This window comes from Ptychodera flava (assembly GCF_041260155.1).
Source record: "Ptychodera flava strain L36383 chromosome 23 unlocalized genomic scaffold, AS_Pfla_20210202 Scaffold_23__1_contigs__length_28996876_pilon, whole genome shotgun sequence".
In the NCBI taxonomy this organism is placed as follows: domain Eukaryota; kingdom Metazoa; phylum Hemichordata; class Enteropneusta; family Ptychoderidae; genus Ptychodera; species Ptychodera flava.
The window spans coordinates 8848459-8870851 of record NW_027248277.1 but is presented as its reverse complement, the minus strand read 5'-3'; the positions used below and the strand labels follow the sequence as shown (position 1 = coordinate 8870851).

The 22393-nt window shown below is 37.4% G+C and overlaps 1 protein-coding gene across 2 annotated transcripts; it reads left to right on the top strand.

Annotated features, from left to right (window-relative positions):
* The first annotated feature begins 11662 nt into the window (after window positions 1–11662).
* Window positions 11663–22097, top strand: LOC139124186 (uncharacterized). 2 transcript variants are annotated; one of them, XM_070690324.1, is made up of 5 exons: window positions 11663–11804; window positions 13157–14194; window positions 15215–15336; window positions 16119–16241; window positions 20444–22097. In XM_070690324.1, the coding sequence occupies exons 1-5, from the start codon at window positions 11785–11787 to the stop codon at window positions 21202–21204; spliced, it is 2064 nt and encodes a 687-aa protein (XP_070546425.1). In that variant the 5' UTR covers window positions 11663–11784; the 3' UTR covers window positions 21205–22097. The 2 variants fall into 2 exon arrangements, with proteins under 2 accessions (XP_070546425.1, XP_070546426.1); XM_070690325.1 differs by lacking the exon at window positions 11663–11804 and adding an exon at window positions 12846–12963.
* The last annotated feature ends 296 nt before the right edge of the window (window positions 22098–22393 follow it).

The following is a 22393-nucleotide window of genomic DNA, read 5'->3' as shown; positions in this document are numbered from 1 at the left end:
GGCCATCTCTTGATGACATTGCGTGAAAGCTGTCGTCTGCTACAGCCTCGTGTGCAAATGGCTCGCTCATCGAAGTCTTTCGCTAACTGTATCGCTGTCAAGTCAGTTCTTCTCCAGAAAATATGTCGACGAGCGTAAATAGCCGATAGGTTTGTAATGGCCTGAATTCTCCCGTTACAACATAAAAGTGGTCATCCTCCGTGTATTTGTTGCCGACGCCGCGCTGACCGTACTCAAATCTAGAACAACCTGTTCACTCTGTGGTTCAGTCGTCTGTCCGCTATAGTGCCAGTTGTACATTACGCGATATTCTATTCGTCAAATAATTTGTACAGAGAACTGGGCGCTGAGCAGAATTGACCAATCAACATACGTTTCACATACGAAGTGTTCGGTCACGCAACAATACAGAGTGTGAGAACAAATTGTTCTCACACTGTGTTCTCACACTCCAAGCGCACTGGGGACGTGAGAACAGACGGCCCGTCATGACGGGACGAAAAAATGAAGGCGGCGTTCGACGTCGACTGCATTGGCCACGAATGATGCCGTCCGCAAAGTAATGCAGTACCGAATAACCGTCATTAATATTCAACTTTTTTCGCTACTCGGAAGTTGAAAGAACGGCTTGTACGGGATCGAAATAAAATACTCGAGAAAGAACGTCGACTTTCAAAATCTGAAGGAGCCATGCTCTGCCCGATGGCTATCCCTTGGTGGAGCGTAACGGTGAGAAGGCCCGCGCTGTTTTTGGAGTTTGGTGATGAATGCCGCAAATAACAACGTTGCAGACGGCTTGCTGAAGCAAACAATATTCGTTCGTATAGCCATGACATGCATGTTGATGATGCGATGATGCCGATCATTGACCAATGTAATTTTGTCTTTCATAGTCAGGATGCAAACCTTTCGATAATACAACCAATGATACAGTCGACCATCGCAGAATTACAGACAGTGTTAGATGTAAAGGAATCATGAATGCAACCTTTCGATAATACAACCAATGATACAGTCGACCATCGCAGAATACGGACAGTGTTAGATGTAAAGGAATCATGAACGCGAGTTCAGAGAAGAAATCGAAGCCAACCACACGACCTGACATATGCTAATGAGAGCTGCGTCATCCGCTTTGCCTGTGCAAACTCGCGTCGACGCTTCATCGCGCCGAACATTTGATACAGCGAACTGAGGAGCGATTTCCTGCCAACTGTACTACATGTACTAATATCCTATTGTGTCTTGACAAAGTCATAAATGCAAGTAAATACCCAGAGATTGACAATGAACTCCGTGACTACAGTATCGAGGCACTTGAAACTTCATCGATCATCTTGGATCAGACTACGTAAACCGTGAGCACTCACGGCAACGCGTTTAGAAACAACTTCAGACAAGCGAAGTTTACGCTGAGAACTCGGAGTCTTGTCGTTTGCTAATTCAAGAATATGCGGAAAGGTTTCCTGCAGTTCGACAATTGACATGTATTGCAGTAGTAATTCCTGTATCCTTGGTTGCATGCGAAAAGGGCTTCAGCTGCTAAAACAGGAGCCCGTAGTAGATTTTCCGACGGCAATGTAGATAATTTGATGTTGCTCTCAATGGAAAAGCCGTGTGTTGCCGATTTCCCGTAACGGCAGAGCAAGGGAGATATTTGCCTCGAGGGCTCGCAGAAACCCTAGGAATTCTTAGATGTTGAATGTTATTGACATGATACTCAGAATTCAACATTAACACAATTATCAGTAGTTTACAGCTACTAAACATTCCAAACAATGTAAACAGCGGGGACTGTGTCATCTTTCGATGACTTGTTTACATTGAGTGATGTTATGCAAAGTGTTCCATGTTTTCTTGATATCTCAGAAAGGTGAAAAAAGAGTGACTTTGTGCCTCTAACCCTCTTTCCTGCCAGACACTTCCCCATCAGCCAACTCAGTGAAAAGTGGTATTGAGCCAAAACCATATGTATTTCCATTTGGCTTGGTCTGTTCCAACAGCTTTAGTCCATAAAGATCATGTTTTACAGTATATGATTTCAGGGGCCTTCAAATGTTCATGTTATTGTTCAAATGCCCCATATGGGATATATTGTGCTTCACTAGTTTTAACGAACGTGACCTGATTGTGAAATATGAACTTCGCAGGACAAGGGTTAACGGCAGGAATTTCTAGCGCATAATAATTCACCCTATACGTGTATCTATAATGAGATGGAGACGTGTTCAGCATACAGAATAAAATTAGCATTTGTAGTTAATGCTACTTACAATGAAACGCTTCAAACGCTCAGATCTGTTCAATAAATTGCTTGTTTCTGTTTGTTCAGACTCATTTCAAAGCCCTGGAGTAACAGTTGATCTTAAACTGTTTCACCATCTTGTAATCGTCAAATTCTAAAATTGTTTATTCAACCTCAGAGTGCAATTTGAATTTCAAGGCTTTGAAAATTTTAGGAAATCGATTCCCCTTATCCCAAAGTTTGCATGGAGACTACCAATTGTTATTCTTGATTGTGGAACAAAATTGTTTAAATGGGCCTTAATCCACTGTCGCTGGTATCACTGCTGTAGAAAATATGCCATTTCTTTGGACTGTAAACAAATACTTCAAACTTAATTCCATTCTCACCAATTGAAGTGTGTTATTTCATTCTTTATTGCAATGTTGACTTGAATTTTGAGTACGTTTGCTGTCAATATAATGAATAAAAATTTTTAAAAACCACAAAAATGCACGATTTATGCTGAGTACCCATCAATCTTTGCAAATATTTATAAACAATAACTTCATAAGTACCACATAATCATACCTAATAATTTTATTTCAGCAGAAGAACTACTTTGGTCTGAGCATTAAGTATATCAAGAAATCTTGAGTCAATGCAACAAGAACTTCCTGTGTAAACATATAAACACAGAAACACAGACACAAACACATAGTATTTCCTGCATAAATATATAAGCTCACACACGGGTGCGCATGAGTACAGACCTTAATGATGGCATAAGCACCCTAGGTTCTTTCCAAACAGTGGAACAAAATGTCTGAAAAGAAGCATATTCGTCTCTATGGCCTTGATGTTGCCCTTCAGTTTGTCTGTCAGTTTGTTTACTCATTCCACTACCTCTTTCAGTACACTCACTTTTGTTTTTTGTTTTGCAAGATGATGTAGCAACAGTATTGATGCCATTGATAACGTGATAAGGACTCTATCTGCTGACTGCTGGTTACTTTGATGCAGGGAAGAGTCCACCTATCATGATTCTAAAATTTCTTGTAGCAGCGCCACCAAGAGTAAATATGTTGGAAAATCTCATTTTTCGTTTAATTTGTATTAGGTACAGCTGGCATAGCGTGGGGGAAACAACAAAATCAAATTCTCGGAACCTTAAATACAATTTTGCCGCCTAAGTGAGTTAGGCCTTTGGCTAGAGGCGGTCTACATGCACCCCCCCCCCTCCCCATACGATAACAAACCTGTATTTTTCAGAAGCCTTGGGATCCCTAGAATATAAAATGGAATTTTAACTGAAAGAAATACAGGTATGCAGCAGCTGTTATGATCATGTTTTAAAGGGTACTGCAAAATCACGATTTTGCGACCCACATGCATTTTCGTCAAATCTGTCTTCTTGTACGTCATCTGCTGAGCTTATTTTTAACATAACCTCACTTGTTTGGTATCATTAGAAAGGCAATTTATGGCTCGTTAAGATGCCATATTATATTGTATATTGTATTGTATTATATTTTAATATGCAATATCTTCTACAGTGTTCGTCAAATATGACCAAAACTTACCCCATACTCAAACCTTACTCCATACCCGAAAGTTTAACATCGCAAATTATAGTTATCTCAAATTCTACCATTTTTTTAGCTGGACGTAATAAAAAATGCAATGCTTTGTATGGAATCTGTTTTATTTGGTACAGAGACAGAAATATAAAATAGACTTTTAGCAGAAAAAATATTGGATTGTATCGCTGTAACAGTCATATTTTGAAAGGTTGCCGCAAAATTAAAGTGTTGCCGACTCGCACGCGATTTTTGTTAAACCTGTCTTCCTGTAAGTCATATCCTGAGCTTAGCAACCAACTTTTTATGAGTACAGCAAGCAAGGTCGATTTCAGTTTATTTCGTCTCTAATTTCGGAACATCCGTGGGAAAACAGTCGTAACCAAAGCATGCATGTATGATAAAGGGATTCAACTCGTCAAAATACGGACACATCACTCGAATACGATGTGGTATGGCCCAAACTTCGTGTAATAACCCCTAAATATCCTGTATAGTTTTCATGAAATATGACAAAAACTTACCCCATACCCAAAAGTGTACATCGAAAATTACTCTCATAGGTAATGTCAAATTCTACCAATTTTTTACCTAGACATAAAAAATCGGGCAATGTTTTGTATGAAATCTGTTTTATTTGGTACTGACACATGTTAGAAATATGAAATAGACATTCGACAGAAAAAAATATTGGGATTCTATTAGTGTAACAGTCCTATTTTGAAGGGTACTGCAAAATCACAGTATTGCTGACTAGGATGCGTTTTTGTTAAATCTGTCTGTGTCTCATAAATCGTCTGCTGAGCTTGTTTTTGAATATAACATGGTATGCTAGGTATCATTAGAAAGATAATTTACTATTCTTTAAAATGAAATATTGTCACATGCAATTTCTTGTATTATATTCATGAAATATGACCAAAACTTACCCAATACCCCAAGGTTTATATAGAAAGTACTGTCATAGCTAACGTGATCAAATTCTGCGAATGTTTTGGCTAGATATGATAAAAAAGGCAATGTTTTGGCATGAAATATGTTGTATTTGGTACTTGGTCATTTTAGAAATATGAAATAGACTTTGAACAGAAAAAGTATTGGGACTGTATAGTTGTAACAGCCATATTTTGAAGGCAAACGCAAAATACAGGCCTGCAGACTGGCACCTTTTTTGTTAAATTGTTCTTCCTGTAAGTCATCTGCTGAGTTTATTTTGTAACATAACCTGACTTCTTGGGTATCGTTAGAAAGGTAATTTATAAGTCTTTACAATGACATGTTGTAATATCCGATTTATTCTATACCTGTCGTACCCCGTACCCCAAAGTTTACATAGCAAATTACAGCTAATCTCAAATTCTACCAGTTTTTCACCTGGACATTATACAAATTGCAATGCTTTGTATGAAATATGTTTCATTTGCTACGAGGACATGTCACAAATATGACTTTTAATAGAAAAAAAATATTGAGATGCAATAGCTGTTACAGTCATGTTTTGAAGGGTACTGTAAAGTCACGATTTTGCGACCCGCGAGCAATTTTGTCAAATCAATCTTTTGCCAGTCATCTGCTTAGCCTAACTTATACATAACGTGGCTTGTGGGGTATCATTAGTAGGGAGATTTATTCCTCTTAAAGATGACATATTGTAATATGCAATGTTCTTTATAGTTTTCCTGAAATATGGTCAAACTTTACCCCATATACCCCAAAGTTCAAATCGCTATAATCCCGGCTTATCTTAAATTCTATCATTTTTGCTACACATAATACAAAAGGCAATGCTTGTATGAAATATGATTTGTTTGTTACAAAAGTATGTCACAAATATGGAATAAACTTTCAACAGGAAGATAATAGGATTTATTAGCCATTTGGATCATTTTTGGAGGGGAACCCAAACATGGCAAGTGTATGTGTTTCAACAAATTTGCCATAACACCTGGGTACCCTTCCAAATATGATCCAAATGGTTGCTAAATCATATTATTTCCTGTTAAACGTTTATTTCCATATTTTTGACATACTTCTGTAACAAAAAAAGATTTCATAGGTTTCATACAAGCATTGCCTTTTGTATAAAAAGTTAATAAATTGTGAAAAATTGGTAGAGTTTGAGATTCGCTGTAATTTGCTGTGTAAACCTTGGGGTATGGGGTAATCATTGGTCCTATTTCATGAAAGCTAAACAAGATAAATTAAATAAAAGATTTGAGATAGACAGATTTCATACAAAGCATTGCCTTTTTGTTATGTCTAGGTAAAAAAATTGGTAGAAGTTGATGTTAACTATGACATTACTTTTCGATATTAACTTAGGGGTATGGAGTAAGTTTTTGTCATACTCCATGAAAACTATACAAGAAATTGCATATTACAATATGTAATTTTAAAGACTAGTTAAGTACATTTCTTATAATACCTAACAAGCTGGGTTATATTCAAATACAAGCTCAGCAGAGGACTTATAAGAAGATAGGTTTAACAAAAATGCATGCGAGTCGGCAATACTGCGATTTTGCTGTACCCTTCAAAATATTAGTGTTAACAGCTATACAATTCCAATATTTTTTCTGTTAAAAGTCTATTTCATATTTTTGACACGACCCAGTACAAATAAAATAAATTTCATACAAAGCATTGCCTTATTTGTTATGTCTATGTAAACAATTGGTAGAATTTGAATTTAGTTATAACAGTAATTTTAGATAGAAACTTTGGGGTATGGGGTAAGTTTTGGTCATATTTCATGAAACTTTACAAGACCTTGCATATTATAATAAGTCACTTTAAAGGCTAGTTAATTACCTTTCTAATGGAACCTAACAGGATAGGTAATATACAAAAACAAGCTGCGCAGATGACTTATAAGAACACAGGTTTAATAGAAACGTATGCGAGTCGGCAATACTGTGATTTTGCGGTACCCTTCAAAATATGACTGTTACAGCTATACAATCCCAATATTTTTCTGTTAAAAGTCTATTTCATATTTCTAACGTATCCCTGTACCAAATAAAACAGATTACATACAAATCATTGCATTTTTTATAATGTCTAGCTAAAAAGAATTGGTAGAATTTGAGATTAAGTGTAATTTGCGATGTTAAACTTTGGTGTATGGGGTAAGTTTTGGTCATATTTCACAAAAACTATAGAAGACATTGCATATTACCATATGTCATCTTAAAGAGCAATAAAATGCCTTTCCAATGATACCAAACAAGCGAGGTTATGCTTAAAGATAAGCGCAACAGATGACTTACAAGGAGACAGATTTGACGAAAATGCATGTGGGTCGCAAAATCGTGATTTTGCTGTACCCTTCAAAACATGACCGTAACAGCTATTTGATCCCTATATTTTTTCTGTTAAAATTCCATTTCGTATTCTAGAGATCCCAAGGCTTCTGAAAAATACAGGTTGTTATCTGTTATGAAATAATGAAATTTGCCCATATTTCGACTGTCATTTTTTTATTTCAGGATGAAAACATGGTCGGCCGAATAATGTTATGGATTATATTGGCACATGAGGTCCGTGCATATCATAGCGCAAAAAACTGATGAAAGAGGAAAATTTTAAAAATACGTTGCAAGAATTGGCAAAGATGACCATTATTCCAATGAATTGGGGAGGAAAATTATTTCCTATTCACCTTCGGTATATTCATAAACAGTCCTTCTAACAGATTAAATATGAGACAGACGGACAGACAGAGAGACAGCTAGACAGACAGAGAAACAATTAAAAAGGAAAGATTACAAACAAACGAAAACATAATATACAAAGGAAAAATGGTACAAGACAAAAAGCGGACTGAACACAATCATTGATAAATAAATAAAACGAAACAAACAATAGACCGATCGAATATGAGACTTGCATTAGGGAGCGTTCAGTTATTATAGCCGGGGGAGGGCTGGCAAATTCTTCCTGCGCATCAGTCAAAATAAGTGAACCCCCTACCCATTGTACCAAAAAATTGATGACCCCCTCTTAAGATAACAAAAATTTCATGACCCCCCCCCCCTCCCACATTGATTGAGTAAAGCTGCACACACAAACACTTCTGGGGGCGATAGAATCCAAAAGAGAAAAAATTCTCAGATTTTTCAAATGACACTCCTTACAAACTCACAAGGTGTTAATGTTCAAATTTCCCCTTCTGACTTAAAATAATTTTGAGATTACCCCTCAAAGGGATTGGACAGAAATTACAGGTGGATCGCAATATTTTTGCGCAAGTGTGTGTGTACAAAATTTTGATATTTGGATTTAATTGATAGTCAGCTGTTTATAATGTTGATTCACTATACAAAACTATATCTATGCATTTACAGATATTTGATAATTGACATAAACGTACTTAATTGGAATATGGTTGTTACAACTGGTATGTGGACAAACAATTTGACTTTAGAATTTCACAAAAAATCTTCATCCACTATACATGGCAGTCTGTGATAAAATTATGAATAATTTTTTTGTCCAATGAAAAACTTGCTATACTTTTGCATAAACAGACGTTAAATAATTAACATAATCGTACTTGATTACAATATGATGGTTAAAGGTGCATATTATGTGTACAAGAAATCTGATTATGGAATTTCACTGAAAATGTTCATCCACTATACATAGGAGTATATGAGGAAACTATGAATAATTTTTTTCCAATAAAAAAATAGGTAAACCTTTGTATTTATGTACTCTCGATTATTAATATTAATGTGCTTGATTAGACTAGGGTGGTTACAAATGGCAATGTGTGCAAGAAATTGGATTTTAGAATTTCACCAAAATGTAGATTCACTATACATGGTAATCTATCGGAAACTATGAATAATTTTTTGTCCAATACAAAACTATCTATCTGTTTATTTATAGACGTTTGATAATTCATTTTAAAGTACTTTAATGGTTAAAGGTTGATATGTGTGCAAGAAATTGGATTTTGGAATTTCACCGAAATGTTGATTCGCTATACATTGGAGTCTATGAGTAAACTATGAATAATTTTTTTACAATGCTAAACTATATTAATTTGTGCTTTTATAGATGTTTGATAATTGATACAAATGTACTTGATTCAAATAGGCTGTTTGAAAGTTCAGATGTTGACAACAATTATGATATTGGAATTTCACCTAAAAGTATTATTTAACTTTTCATGGTACTAGTAGTCTACAGGTAAATAATGTCCCTGAAAAAACTTGCTATATCTCTAATATGTAAGTAATAGGAATTGTCCATTGCCCTCAGTGAGCTTGATTTACAATAAGACAAGCCTCAGAGTAGCCAAGTCAAGATGTTCATGTGACAGATAATTATACTTTTGTTCAGATTTACAGTTAAATGACTTTAGAGAATGAAATCATGCAGCCAATCATTTTTATCTTTCAGAATATTTCTGAACACTGAAACTACTTTTTGATGGGACGGATACTTATGAAAATTAAGTTACCCCCCCCCCTTAGCTGTTTGAAAAATACATGACCTCCCCCCCTCCCCTTTGCAGTTTTCAAATTTAAGGTGACCCCCCCCCCTGGATTTTGCCGGGGCCCCCCCCCCGACTGTAATAACTGAACGCTCCCTTAGATAAACGTATTATTAATTTTTAGTTCGTAGTTATCTGCTTTCTACGTTTGTATGTTTGTTCGTTTTGTCAGGACCCTGGTCTTCAAGTAATACTCAGTAAATCATAACGGCTGCGTCTCGATAATTTCTTGTCTATTGGGCAGGTCGATAGACATAGGCTAAGGGATGAACCATTAGATCTTGGGGGGTGGTCAAAAACAGAAAAAAAAAATTTTCAGAGCAGAAAGTAAGAAAAAAAAAATCTTCAGACTAGTTTGCAAAATAAAAAAAAAATAAATAAGAAGACAAAGGCGTAAAAGAAAAATCTGCAAAAGTCTTTAAAATTTTGAATTTTTTTAGATTTTACCGACAGAAAGCAACTTTCTGTATTTTTTAGTACACCCTCCAGGCACATTTTTAATTTTAATTTATACATTTAGAGTGACTGTATCCCTTATACTGGAAGTTGTGATTATCTTATCTTTTCAGGACTATTGTATTCTGATCACTTGAAAATTATGAAATTATAGAGCCTGTTTTCTACTTGTTTCCTGCATACAAACCAAGCAGGTACACTAGGTAAAACATTGAAACTATGGTATGGTTGTCAAGACAGAAAGTTGTATTTGCCTTTTCAGATCAAGGTAAACAGATGTAGGCCACATCAGTTTCATTTTTTTCACGGCATTTTATTGCAATGATGAATGCAAGAATGGGTGAACAAGTAGAAACACGTCAATGATAAAGCAACATATCAAGTCATTATGTATTATTTTGCTTTTAAAAAGGCATTTTCAATTCTTTTTTCTCAAAAAACAGCCTCAAAAAACAACAGCAACACATGTTTTAACATTCAACAATACGCTACGTAGAATACCATCTATCCAACAAATCCCAACACAAAAACACACAAAAGGCTTGAACTTTGAAAGTTTATCGATAGCAAATACTGAATAAATCTGCATGAATAATCGTTTTTGTGTAGCAAATTTCAAAGAAATTGGACAAGCCCTTTCAGAGAATACAGATTTTTTGACCATGAATGGCATAAATTGCCCTAAAAAGACAAATATTGAAATTTAAACACATCTATACACATCCAATCAATTTGGATATGCTGCTACAGAGAAATAGATGTTTTGATCAAAAAAGGGCAACAATTGCTCTAAAAACACAAATATGCAAATTTAACTTTAATATTTAGCTTAATAGCTTCTCAGCTTGTCAAAATCAATTGTAAATCATGAGATATGCATGTTTGGTGGGGTGAATGTAGGCATTTCACCACGCAGTAGAAAGGGAAGCCAGGAAACCAAAATAGTCAATTTTCAAAACTATAGGAAGCTACTGAGGAGCAAGAAGACCATGTTTCAGAGGAAGATGTGTAATCCGAAAAAAATGCTCCCAAAGTGCCACCAAATAACACCATTTTTATCTCTATTTTTCAAAGGCTCCAACGGCAGGAGGGGGACACCCCCTCCTGACCACCCTCCGCAAAAATACTCCCAAAGTGCCACCAAATAACACCATTTTAATCTCTATTTTTCAAAAGCTCCAACGGCAGGAGGGGGACACCCCCTCCTGACCACTTCCTGCAAAAAAACTCCCCAAGTGCCACCAAATAACACCATTTTAATCTCTATTTTTCAAAAGCTCCAACAGCAGGAGGGGGACACCCCCTCCTGACCACCCCCCCGCAAAAATACTCCCCAAGTGCCACCAAATAACACCATTTTAATCTCTATTTTCAAAAGCTCCAACGGCAGGAGGGGGACACCCCCTCCTGACCTCCCCCGCAAAAATACTCCCCAAGTGCCACCAATAACACCATTTTAATCTTATTTTTCAAAAGCTCCAACGGCAGCAGGGGGACACCCCTCTCCTGACCTCCCCCCCTCCCCCCCCCCGTGACCGCTTGCGTGGCCGCTTGTGGTGCTTGGCACCACATCTTTGCCCTCTTTATCTTCAGACAGCGACGAACTAAAAAAAAATTATAAATCTGAAAATTTACTCTGAAAAAAAAAATTGCACAGCTAATCTCAATTGGAAAAAAAAAATTTCAGAAATTTACAATAGTAAAAAAAAAAATTTCACAATTTCATTGTGACCACCCCCCCTCCCAAGGTCTAATGGTCCATCCCTAATAAGCATTGTGCATGTGTCACGTCGCTTTCGTGTGACGTCAGCGAGGGGGAGGGTGGCTGGTGATTAGCATATATTATGTATGCTGACATCATTTAGCACACGTAACCTGCGACCAAGGAAAAACAAAGTTGACCCCACGCATGCGTTGAACCCGCTCATCGAAACATCACGACTCACTGACCCAGGACTTCAAATGTCCGCGCCAGACCATCTCAGCGCTCAGGAGTAAATTTTCATTAGAATTTCACGACTATGAATAACGTGCAGTGGTGGTGAGTATACTTGTCCTTGTTAGACTATGGTGGTAACCAGTTGCATTCAAACTTGCCGCGATTTTCTTGCCAGACATGTTAACGTCACTCTCAGTCGCTAGTCGAGTCTCATATCACTGAGTGTCACCATATCAAAACAGATTTAGCTCCATGGATGGTGTCACCTAGCCCAACGAGAATGGCGAGAGTGTCCGGCTTTGGCTGACGGCGTTGTTATATTTTGGGCTCCAACACAAACGGTCGCCCAAATACAACACTAGTATTTGAGCGACCGTTTGTGTTGGGGCCCAACAGCATAGCTAAAGCCGGACACTCTCGCCATACTCATAGGGCCGTGTCACAATGATCGAGTGGCGGAGGTTCTTTTTTACCTCCATGGTGCCATGGTGTCACTGTCAGTAAAGTACGACCATAGAGGGACTGTGCTCAGTCACCCGTGATCAGTCTATTCCGCTCGGCGTCTATACACCATAGACGTGTACATATGCATGAGAAAAACCATGCATATGTACACAGAATTATGGGGGCATAGACGCCGAGCGGAATAGACTGATCACGAGTGACTGTGGACTGTGTATACCTTTTCATTGATTGTTCCCTTGGACATCCGCGGAAATTTGCATCGCGATAGGGCTTTCTTCGTTTCAAAACATGCGATAATAATGTTGCCAATGAAAGTTAGCGAGGAAATGAATATTTCATTGTTTGTGGCGTTTGGTGTTGTATTCGCAGCCAGTCTTCTTGAGTTGCTAAATCTACGGTACTGCTTGGACATGTGCACGCCATTTACAGTACATTGGGGACCGTCTGCCCGTAGGCTTCTCTATTACTGTACATCTTTGCCTAAATAAATGTCAATTTTGACATCGAAGTCAAGGTTCAATTAATTTAGGCTCACAAATTAAGCTATTGGTTTATTGCATCATGTTTGAATGTTTACTATGAAATGGTAACCTGAATATGCCCAATCCATGCAAAAATTTACAACCATCAATTCTCTATTTTACTATTTAGAATCAATTTTACAACTCAACATTTAATTTTACAACTCAATATTCTATCCTGAATTCAGTGTTACGACTCATCACTCAACTTCCCCTGTCGTGTTGGCCGTGTAGCAATTATACACAGGCCGAGGGCTACAATATTATTATTGCAGGTAGGATTCAGTCAATAACCATGTGAAAGTTCCTTGATGCAAGCGTTAATGAGAAGTTATTTCTGCTACATAACCACAAATCATGATCGTCATACTGGTGTCTCTACCTTTCTACCAACATTATCGACACCCAGAATTTTACAACTTTCAGAGTTTTACAGTATTTTCATCTTGTGTATGCTTGCATTTTCAGGCTGCTTTCAAACTATGAAGTACGCCATGGAAAGAGTACCACCCTGGATGAAATTTTCCAGAACTTCAAGTCTAATTCAGGTTACGATTCAAGGAGTCCTTCAGGTAGGCTCGTCCTTGGGAAACTCCTTCAAAAGCTGTGGAGTGGCCAAGTAACGACCAAACGAATGCGGATATCAGGGAAAAGAAGATTAAGCCGGAAATATATAAACCTTTCTGCTAAAACAAACTGCGATGATTCTAATCCAATCACCTGGCTGGGTATGAAGAATTTCTCCTGCCCTGGTTGGACAACCTTGCAGGAAAGTAACCCAGACGAGAGTGATGAAATTACATGGCTAAAACCTGACTCAAAATCAACTTTGAAAAAGATCAACGGCTCACATCGAATGATTGAAATAACTATTATTAAAGAAGACGGCAATTTCCATGGTCATGTGAAAATTGGCTCAATGAAAGTGACTTTAAAAGAACTTGGATTTGTGGTAGATCCAAATAAGGCATCATATAGGGATTTTAAAACTATGTTTGACATAATTGGCTTTGCAAGTCAATGCCCTGGTATTGAAGTTGATGCCAGTGCAAAATTTTCTGAAAGGGCGACTGCAGAAATCTGGACTAGAACTGACGGGACTGTCATTCATAAATTCCGGGACCAAGCCTGTAAACTGTTTGTCCCGTACTATGGAATCTGTAGTGAATGCAGTAAAGTGAGGAGCAATGTCATCAAACGAACTCGCAAGGAAAACACTCCCAGTTCGATTCATAAGAATGAAAGATTCATGGGCAGCAAGGAGTTATTGGAAAAGTTTGAGGGAGACATCAAGGGGAAAAGTACCACCAAACAGAAGGAGCAGCGTCTTCTAGAAAGAGTAAGGTCTGAAATGGTTTTATTGGATAAAAGTGATCATGATTACCTCACCACAATCTTTGCCAGTACTGAAGAAGATACACTGCCCGGACATATGAAGGTTTTGTGGAAAGAGCAAAAGAAAGCTTTGCGGGCAAAGTCAACAATGAAACACAGATGGCATCCGATGTAAGTCCAATAATCATATTCTGTTCTGTCTGTAGCATATCACCTGAATGATGGCCGTAGTTATGTGGCTTCTCTCAGGCGTACACAGCAGTTTCTTTCTAATTCCATTGCATTCACCTTACAATCAATGCAACAGTTTGCAAGAGTGTATTGTTTCATTTTACTCTGTTTTGATGCCCACAGACTTTGGGCAAGTCTGGATATCCATGTGAATCAATACAATGACAAACTTTTTTAAGATCATATGCACCTCAAAATTGAAAATCTTAAACTTTTGCTTACTGTTATAAAGGATTAGAAGTGTCCCATTTACTTTTGAATTAAAGGGGAACAGTCGTCGGAACTGCGCCTGCGCAAGTTTCTTGTTTACAAACAATGTATTTCATGCACAATATCTAGATGCACCTCATTATCATAGCTGCAACATTTAAATTATACGATGTAGATTATGACTGACATGTTCTAACTTTCATCAGTCACATCATACCATGGATACAGTGTTTACATTGGTCGCATGGGTCCCATGCGCAGTTCCCACAACTGTATCCCCTTACAAACAGAAATCAGGGGTAGTACCACACATAGATGCATGTATAATAATGTAAAGAATATGGTTTTTTTTAGTAAGAGTGAGAATGGATATATCAATATATTGTTTCCACATAAATGATGTTTGTGATCTCAGTCTGATGGTTTGCAAGGAACATGTACCCAGTCGGTGAGGCCAAACAAAAAAATATCTTTCTGTCACCCTGACAGACCCTAGAAAACCTTCTGGCCCTACATATTTTTTTGGCATTTTATAAAATATTGTTGTAAATTCTCTTAATTTCACCTCATTTTTTTGGTTCCAAGCTAACAAAAAATAGAAGTTAAAAATAACTTTCTCTGACAGACCTACCCTATGTTTCTGAGGCTTTTTACCAGACACACCCATACCTTATTATTTGGCCTGAACCAGAAACCTTTGCAAACATTTTTATCATGGTTATTTTAAGATTTTACACTTTTGGTTTACAGAGTGATACATACCTGTCTTAGTATATACCACAGGAGTCAAAAGGCAAATAATACAATCAGAAATGGAGTTACTTTACCCGATATAAGTACACCGGAGAAGAATGGATGTCTGCAGGAAACAGGTAAGACACACACACTCACACTCACACACGCATATATATATATATATATATATATATATATATATATATATATATATATATATATATATATATTATATATATATATATATATATATATATATATATATATATATATCAAAGTATACAGATGTCCTCGAGGGAAATTACAGCGCTCAAGTAATCTGTTTATATATACATATATATATATATATATATATATATATATATATATATATATATATATATATATATATATATATATATATATATATTTCATTCTGGTTTGCAGCTATCCAAGATTAATGTGGAAGATGGAGATCTCAAAAGTTAAAATTGCAAGTTCTATCCTAATTTGAACAGTTCAACTGAAGTGGTTCACTCAGTATAGTAGCTGACAACATTTAAATTATACGATGTAGATTATGACAGACATGTTTTAACTTTCATCAATCACCATCGTACCTTGGATACAGTGTTTACGTTGGTCATGTGGGTCCCATACGACCTTTGAGCGCAGTTCCAACGACTTATCCCTTTAGGTCCAAATGTGTGTACACTTGAACGTGATAAAACTGAGTCTTTCTTAATGTTTCTTCAGCAGAGGTCAATGTTTATTATTCATTTATTTATTCATTCACTCATTTATCTATTGTAGGGGGTTTTTGTTTAATTATTTGCTGTTTATAAATTCATTTAGGTATTTATAAGGAGATTAACAATAGCCTAGAGATGATTAATAAGCAAATATTTATAACGTAGAAGTATTTTCATCTTGATTTTAGATGCTTGTGTTCCACAGAGTTTGAAATCATGGAAACAGGATGAACTGACAGAGCATCTTGAAAGATGGAGTCATGACGTGATGAATCAGTTTACACACATGTCATCAGCTATTTCAGATGATGGTGAGTAGATATTAGTCGAATTATATCATTGCAAACTTCTAGGCTGTTTATGGCAACAGCTAAACTGTTGAGGTGTATCGTACAGCATCAATGATGTTGAGGCAATACCAATCAGATCATGTCCAAGAAAAATGAGTTTGTTAAATAAACAAGTCACTGTCAGTCTCTGGTTGTACATTGACTCCTTTTATTTCTAAAGCCGACGTTTCGAACCCACATGGGGGTTCTTCTTCAGGGCACTAAACAAATGAAAGAAAACATATTCAAAGCGTAAATACAAAGATAACAAAGCTATTTGTGAAAGCCGTACAGAAGTGGTAAAAATGAATACAGTATAGTGGTTGCTAAATTAATGGATACAATATGCAATATACCGTAAAATTCCCAATTGAGGCCGCACCTCTAATTGAAGCCGTACCCTGACTTTGAAACATTGTCTTGGCTCATTGTTTGCCCATTTTGGGTTTTTGAATTGTACCATTATAGAAGTCGCACCCCTTCTCTGAGCCCATCATGAAACAATGCATGCTGAAATTCACACCAGCTGGCTTGCAGCGCCTCATTGACTTGTGCTAATGATTGACAGGTGTCTTTCTTACAGAAAAAATACCCAATAAAAAGTTCCTTTTTAACACTACTACCATTGTGCATTTTGTCATTGATAGCAACAAAAGTACAAACAATGCCCCATGTATCGGCACGTTTGTGTGTATGTTTGAATACGGCCGAAGTTTTTGTCAGTGTGGTAAACACCGCCATAGTCAATTACCTGATGCAACAATTTTGAAGCAACGGTGTTTGTGTACAAGTTAAAATAGTTGAGAGATTGAGATACCATATTTCAAATAAGTAGTTTTCATTCAATACCCACGTACCCTTACCGATGCCTGACGTACAACTACACCACCTGCATCATATTGACATGAACTGCCTATACTGTACTGTGGCTGCTGAATGACCATGGTGGGTGCATATAAGCTTGTACACGTTCCGTTTTTGATCATGAGAAAATAAAATTTGACCACAAAACAGTTCACAAAAACATGCCAGTAAAGTTACCAAAGGTCATTCACTTGCCTTTATTGCACTATCCGAGTATGAGCCACCGGTTCGGCAACACAAGACAGCTGTAAATCAAGGGGACCCGTCTGCCATGGACGCTTAATTTATGCTAATTTTATGCACGATTTTTTTCAAAACCATTTGATCTTCTATCGCTTTCAAAATCGACTTACACGTCCAAAGAAATTGATTGTACAATATCTGAATACAGAAGTGACATTTTTGTGAAATTTCAGCGTCCAAAATCCTCTAAACTTGAAACAAAGACATCATGCATGCTGCTGGTACATGGTCAACATGGCCGACCTTTGTGAGACTATTCTATTTAGGGGACGGGGGTCAGCAGGGTCAGAGAATCAAGAAAGTACTGGAAAAACGTGTCATTTTCCTTACGATCCTGTCAAGGGAACTCCAGTTTCCCATTGTTTTAACATCTTTTAATAGTTTCTTTATTATCTAAAAGGAATTTTACCAAGTTTAACGACCAAATACACTCTACTAACGTTTCTATATTGGAGTTACACTAGGGTAGGGGCTTTTTATGCGGGTAATTTATTCACGCAGAATTCATTGGTACTAATTTGCATAACAAAAGCGATTGCCCCTGCAATGCTTGGTGAGCATTGAGAAAAATATCCAAACACAGGAAATGTACGTAATTGAAGGCGCACCGGGACTTCAGTGCGTGATCCAAGGGGTCCCTCAAAAATGTTTCTAATACAAGCCGGGGCTTCAATTGGGAATTTTACGGTAATAGTTGCAAAAATAAAGAAGATGAACTGATAAGGAAATACACTATTTACAGTGGTGAAACTTATATTGTAGAGCCGGTAGTGTGTGGCTCAGACTCTAGGTGGAACAGAGTGTAAACGAGAGGGCTCCCTAGTAGCTAATACAATGGTGAAAATGGATATGGAGTTAGGGGGTCACCAGTCTTTTTTGTTGATACCATAAGGGTGGAGGGTATTAAGTTTGGATATGATTTTCAGTTCGAGTGATTTTCTTATTTTATCTTGTTTAGAAATAAAAAGGAGTCAATGTACAACCAGAGACTCGGCTTTAGAAATAAAAGGAGTCAATATACAACCAAAGACTCGGCTTTAGAAATAAAAGGAGTCAATATACAACCAGAGACTCGGCTTTAGAAATAAAAGGAGTCAATGTACCGTACAACCAGAGAGTGAGAGTGACTTGTTTATTTTACTAACTCGATTATGACCTATGATCGAATATTTGGCAGAGTGGATTAGTTGTGAAACCAGAGTTGCAATTCTGGATTGTTAATACACTGATTTTTGCTGAACGTTGGTAATACAGAAACTAGACGTACTTTCTGAATTGAGGAGTTGCCAGCACTGTTAGGTGAAACTGTCCCCTAGCAGTAATATTAGTCTATGTCAGAGAAATCAACTCTGGACTTTAGACATTGTCTGGAAGGAAGTCAGACATAATCAAAACAACACCACCAGGTCCACACAAATAAAGCTTGCAAAAGATGCGTTCTGAACATGATGTGTTTTGATGAGAGGCGTTGTTTTTTACTACGTCAGACTTTGTTTAAGACAAAGTTGTAACTTTCGCAGAGTTTACTCTTTTGTTATTGACTGATAGTTACGCCTGATGCTGTTGGCAACTACTGAATTGAGACAGTGTATCAAGTTCATTCATTGCCAACAGTTCAACGCAAACCACTGTCACGTCAACGTAGGATATAACAGTCTCACCCAGGCTGTGTTGACAAGACAGAGACCAGGTACTTTGACATGAATTGAGGAGTAGAACGGGAAATTATATTTACAAACAGAACAAATATATCGGAAAATATATCAAAGAAGCTGAAAAAAGTAATCGTGACAATCAAAGATGTTTATTAGTCCCCACGGACACCGTCCGGGGGGACTTATAGGTTTGGTCATGTCCGTGCGTGTGTGCGTGCGTGCGTGCGTCAGTGCGTGCGTCCGTCCATCCGTCCGTCCGTCCGTTCACGCAGATATCTCAGAGATGCCTGGAGCGATTTCATTCAAACTTGGTACAAGGATTACTTCATATGTCATACAGATGCACGTCGATTTGTTTTGTGGTACGATCCAATATGGCTGCCAGGCGGCCATTTTATTACGATTTTTTCATGTACAGAGCCATAACTCAGACATATCTCAACCGATTTTATTCAAACTTGGTACAAGGACATTGACCTATGTCATACATATGCACGTCAATTTGTTTTGTGATACAATCCAATATGGCCACCAGGCGGCCATTTTATTACGATTTTTTCATGTACAGAGTCATTACTCAGGCATGTTTCAACAGATTTTATTCAAAGTTGGTACAAGGACATTGACCAATGTCATAGCTATGCACATCAATTTGTTTTGTGATACGATCCAATATGGCCGCCTTGCGGCCATTTTGTTACGATTTTTTCATGTACAGAGCCATAACTCTGGCATATCTCAACCGATTTTATTCAAACTTGGTACAAGGACATTGACATATGTCATACACATGCACGTTGATTTGTTTTTTGATACAATCCAATATGGCCGCCATGTGGCCATTTTATTACGTTTTTTCGTGTCCAGAACCATAACTCATACATGTATCAAGCAAATTTATTCAAAGTTGTTACAAGGAGATCGACCAATGACATACATATGCACCTTAATTTGTTTTGTGATACGATCCAATATGGCTGCTGTGCGGCCATTTTGTTATGATTTTTTTCATGTACAAAGCCATAACTCAGGCATATCTCAACCGATTTTAATCAAAGTTGGTACAAGGACATTGACCTATGTCATACATATGCACAGTGATTTGTTTTGTGATACGATCCAATATGGCTGCCGGGTGGCAATTTTATTACGATTTTTTCATGTCTTGAACTACAACTCAAACATGTATCAAGCGAATTTATTCAAAAGTATTTTTATCACAGACCTAATGAAGAGGACTCTATCCTCTCTGAGGACCTGTAATCAAAGTACCCATTAACAAGTGGGGACTGTGTCATCAACGATGACTTGTTTCAATCCAATTTACCACTTTTTTAATTTGCATATTTATGTCTTCCTGGTGATTTGCATAAATCTTTGTAATGGGAGTTACAGTAACATTTGTATTATTTTCTTCTGCAGACAAAGTCAACATAGTGAATCTTGTGTGTCTGGCTGAGCAAGTTTACCTGAAAACAGACCAATCTGAACGATGTAGATTTCTCATGATAGATTTGAGTAGCGCAACGCAAGAAGAAGTGAATGGGTGCTCTATGAAGGAGATATGTGCAGACACTGAGGATTTTGAGCTTGAAAATGAAATTTCCCAGAACATAGGTTGTGTGAGTGAATCATCAGGGACACAAGAATCAGGACCAGAAAGGATATACTTTCCTCAGCCAACGGAATTGGATCCGGAGAAAAGCAGTGATTATGATGAACACAGCACAGCAAGAGATGGATGGTCAATTCTTAATGGAACTGCTGATTTGAAGACAGAGTATCACAACACAAAAGTTGACCCTAATCAGCAGAACACAAAAATCAGAGAAATGGCAGAAACTGAGTCTATGGCAGTTGGAGAATTTGATTCTGGGGAGGTTGAATTCAATTCTGAGCATCTTAGGTCCAACGGAAATTTTTACACAGTAGGAAGTATCTCCTCTGACTATGAGAGAAACGTAATAAAGACAGAATCATTAGAAGTTGTTGATGATGCTGGTAGTCATTGTACAGTGTCACATATTCCAGGTGCAGATGAATGTAATAGTGTGATAATTTCACAGCCACCTGTTGAGGCAAGTTGTCTTCACAGAAATGGTGAAAAGATGGACGCAGAAGGCCATATGGAATATTATCGTGTAGTGAGTGAAGAAAATAGTAGTGACTGTCCAAATTATTGACAGAAAAAAGAGTACATTAGTGGTGATGATGTCACTAATTTTATGTTTGAACCGCAATTTGGAGATTCTGACACTTTGGACGCACTCTAATATAGCTACACTGCCAGGGAGCTTTCATCTCCACTCTGCAGGGACAGAGATGAAGACACTGTACTTTAGGGATTGCAAAGTTGGGGTTTTTTTGGATAGAGTCAAGTGATCAAGATGATTGCTTGCAGTTTATTTTACTGTGCATGTAACTCTTGGTACTTCTCAGAGAAAAGTTACCAAACTTGAATTGCTGGAAAGTTGTATCAGAGAAGTGAACAATGCAATCTTGCATTCTATTCCTACATGGCAAATCTCTTGCTATTCTTTCAAATCTATGGTCAATGGTAACTTAGTGCCAATGTTGAGTTTTTTACTTGTGCATGTCTCATAGATAAGCATGTAATATACTTGTGCACAACCTGTCAGTTTGAAGCCCCTTGTCATTGGATTTCCATGTCTCCGTATCAGGGATGCGGTAGAAATAGGGGTTGGGAATAGAAATTACTGCTTGGACCACTAAAAACCTGTAGTTGACTGGAAAAATCCCATAGTAAGACAACTGGATGCCGCTGTGTAACCCATTAGTTAACCACAAAATAGGAGTAAGTGGCCACTTTTTCAAGATGGCAACGCCTACTTTCTATGCAACTGTATGCTACAGGATTTTTCCCGTCTGCTGCAGGTTATAAGTAGTCCACCAAGTGGTTTCAATTCTCAGCCCGATTTCTATCCTTGCTCTGTTACTGTGATGCAAGATTCATTCAACTGCTGTACACGCCACAATCACAGGGGGCCAAGTAATCTGGTTGTTGTTTATGTTTATATTAGTCGTGCTGTTGACCAATAAAATTCAACAAACACAACTACATGTACCGTTATTTACTGTTTAAATAGTGTGCCAAGGCAGTACTGTGACCACGCATCAAGTTACCGCACAATGCTGTTGCTGTAACTATAATTTGAGGGTCTGTGCTACAAGTATTCTACTACTCTTAAATCGTAAATACTGATCATCTGTATGTTGATTTGGGATTCAAGTGCATTAGGGTACTTTTGTAAGTATGCAATAATGACAGAAATATGAATTTTTATCAAGAATATTCATAATCATGCATTATCTATGAAAGGGTCTGTACTACAACTGCGAATTTTGCATTAA

Bases quoted from the DNA above. Each gene is read 5' to 3' on its own strand.
- LOC139124186 (XM_070690324.1), top strand. From the start codon at position 11,785: ATGAATAACGTGCAGTGGTG. The intron at 11,805-13,156 runs GTGAGTATACTT...TTGCATTTTCAG, and splicing joins ATGAATAACGTGCAGTGGTG to GCTGCTTTCAAACTATGAAG. The intron at 16,242-20,443 runs GTGAGTAGATAT...TTTCTTCTGCAG, and splicing joins ATCAGCTATTTCAGATGATG to ACAAAGTCAACATAGTGAAT.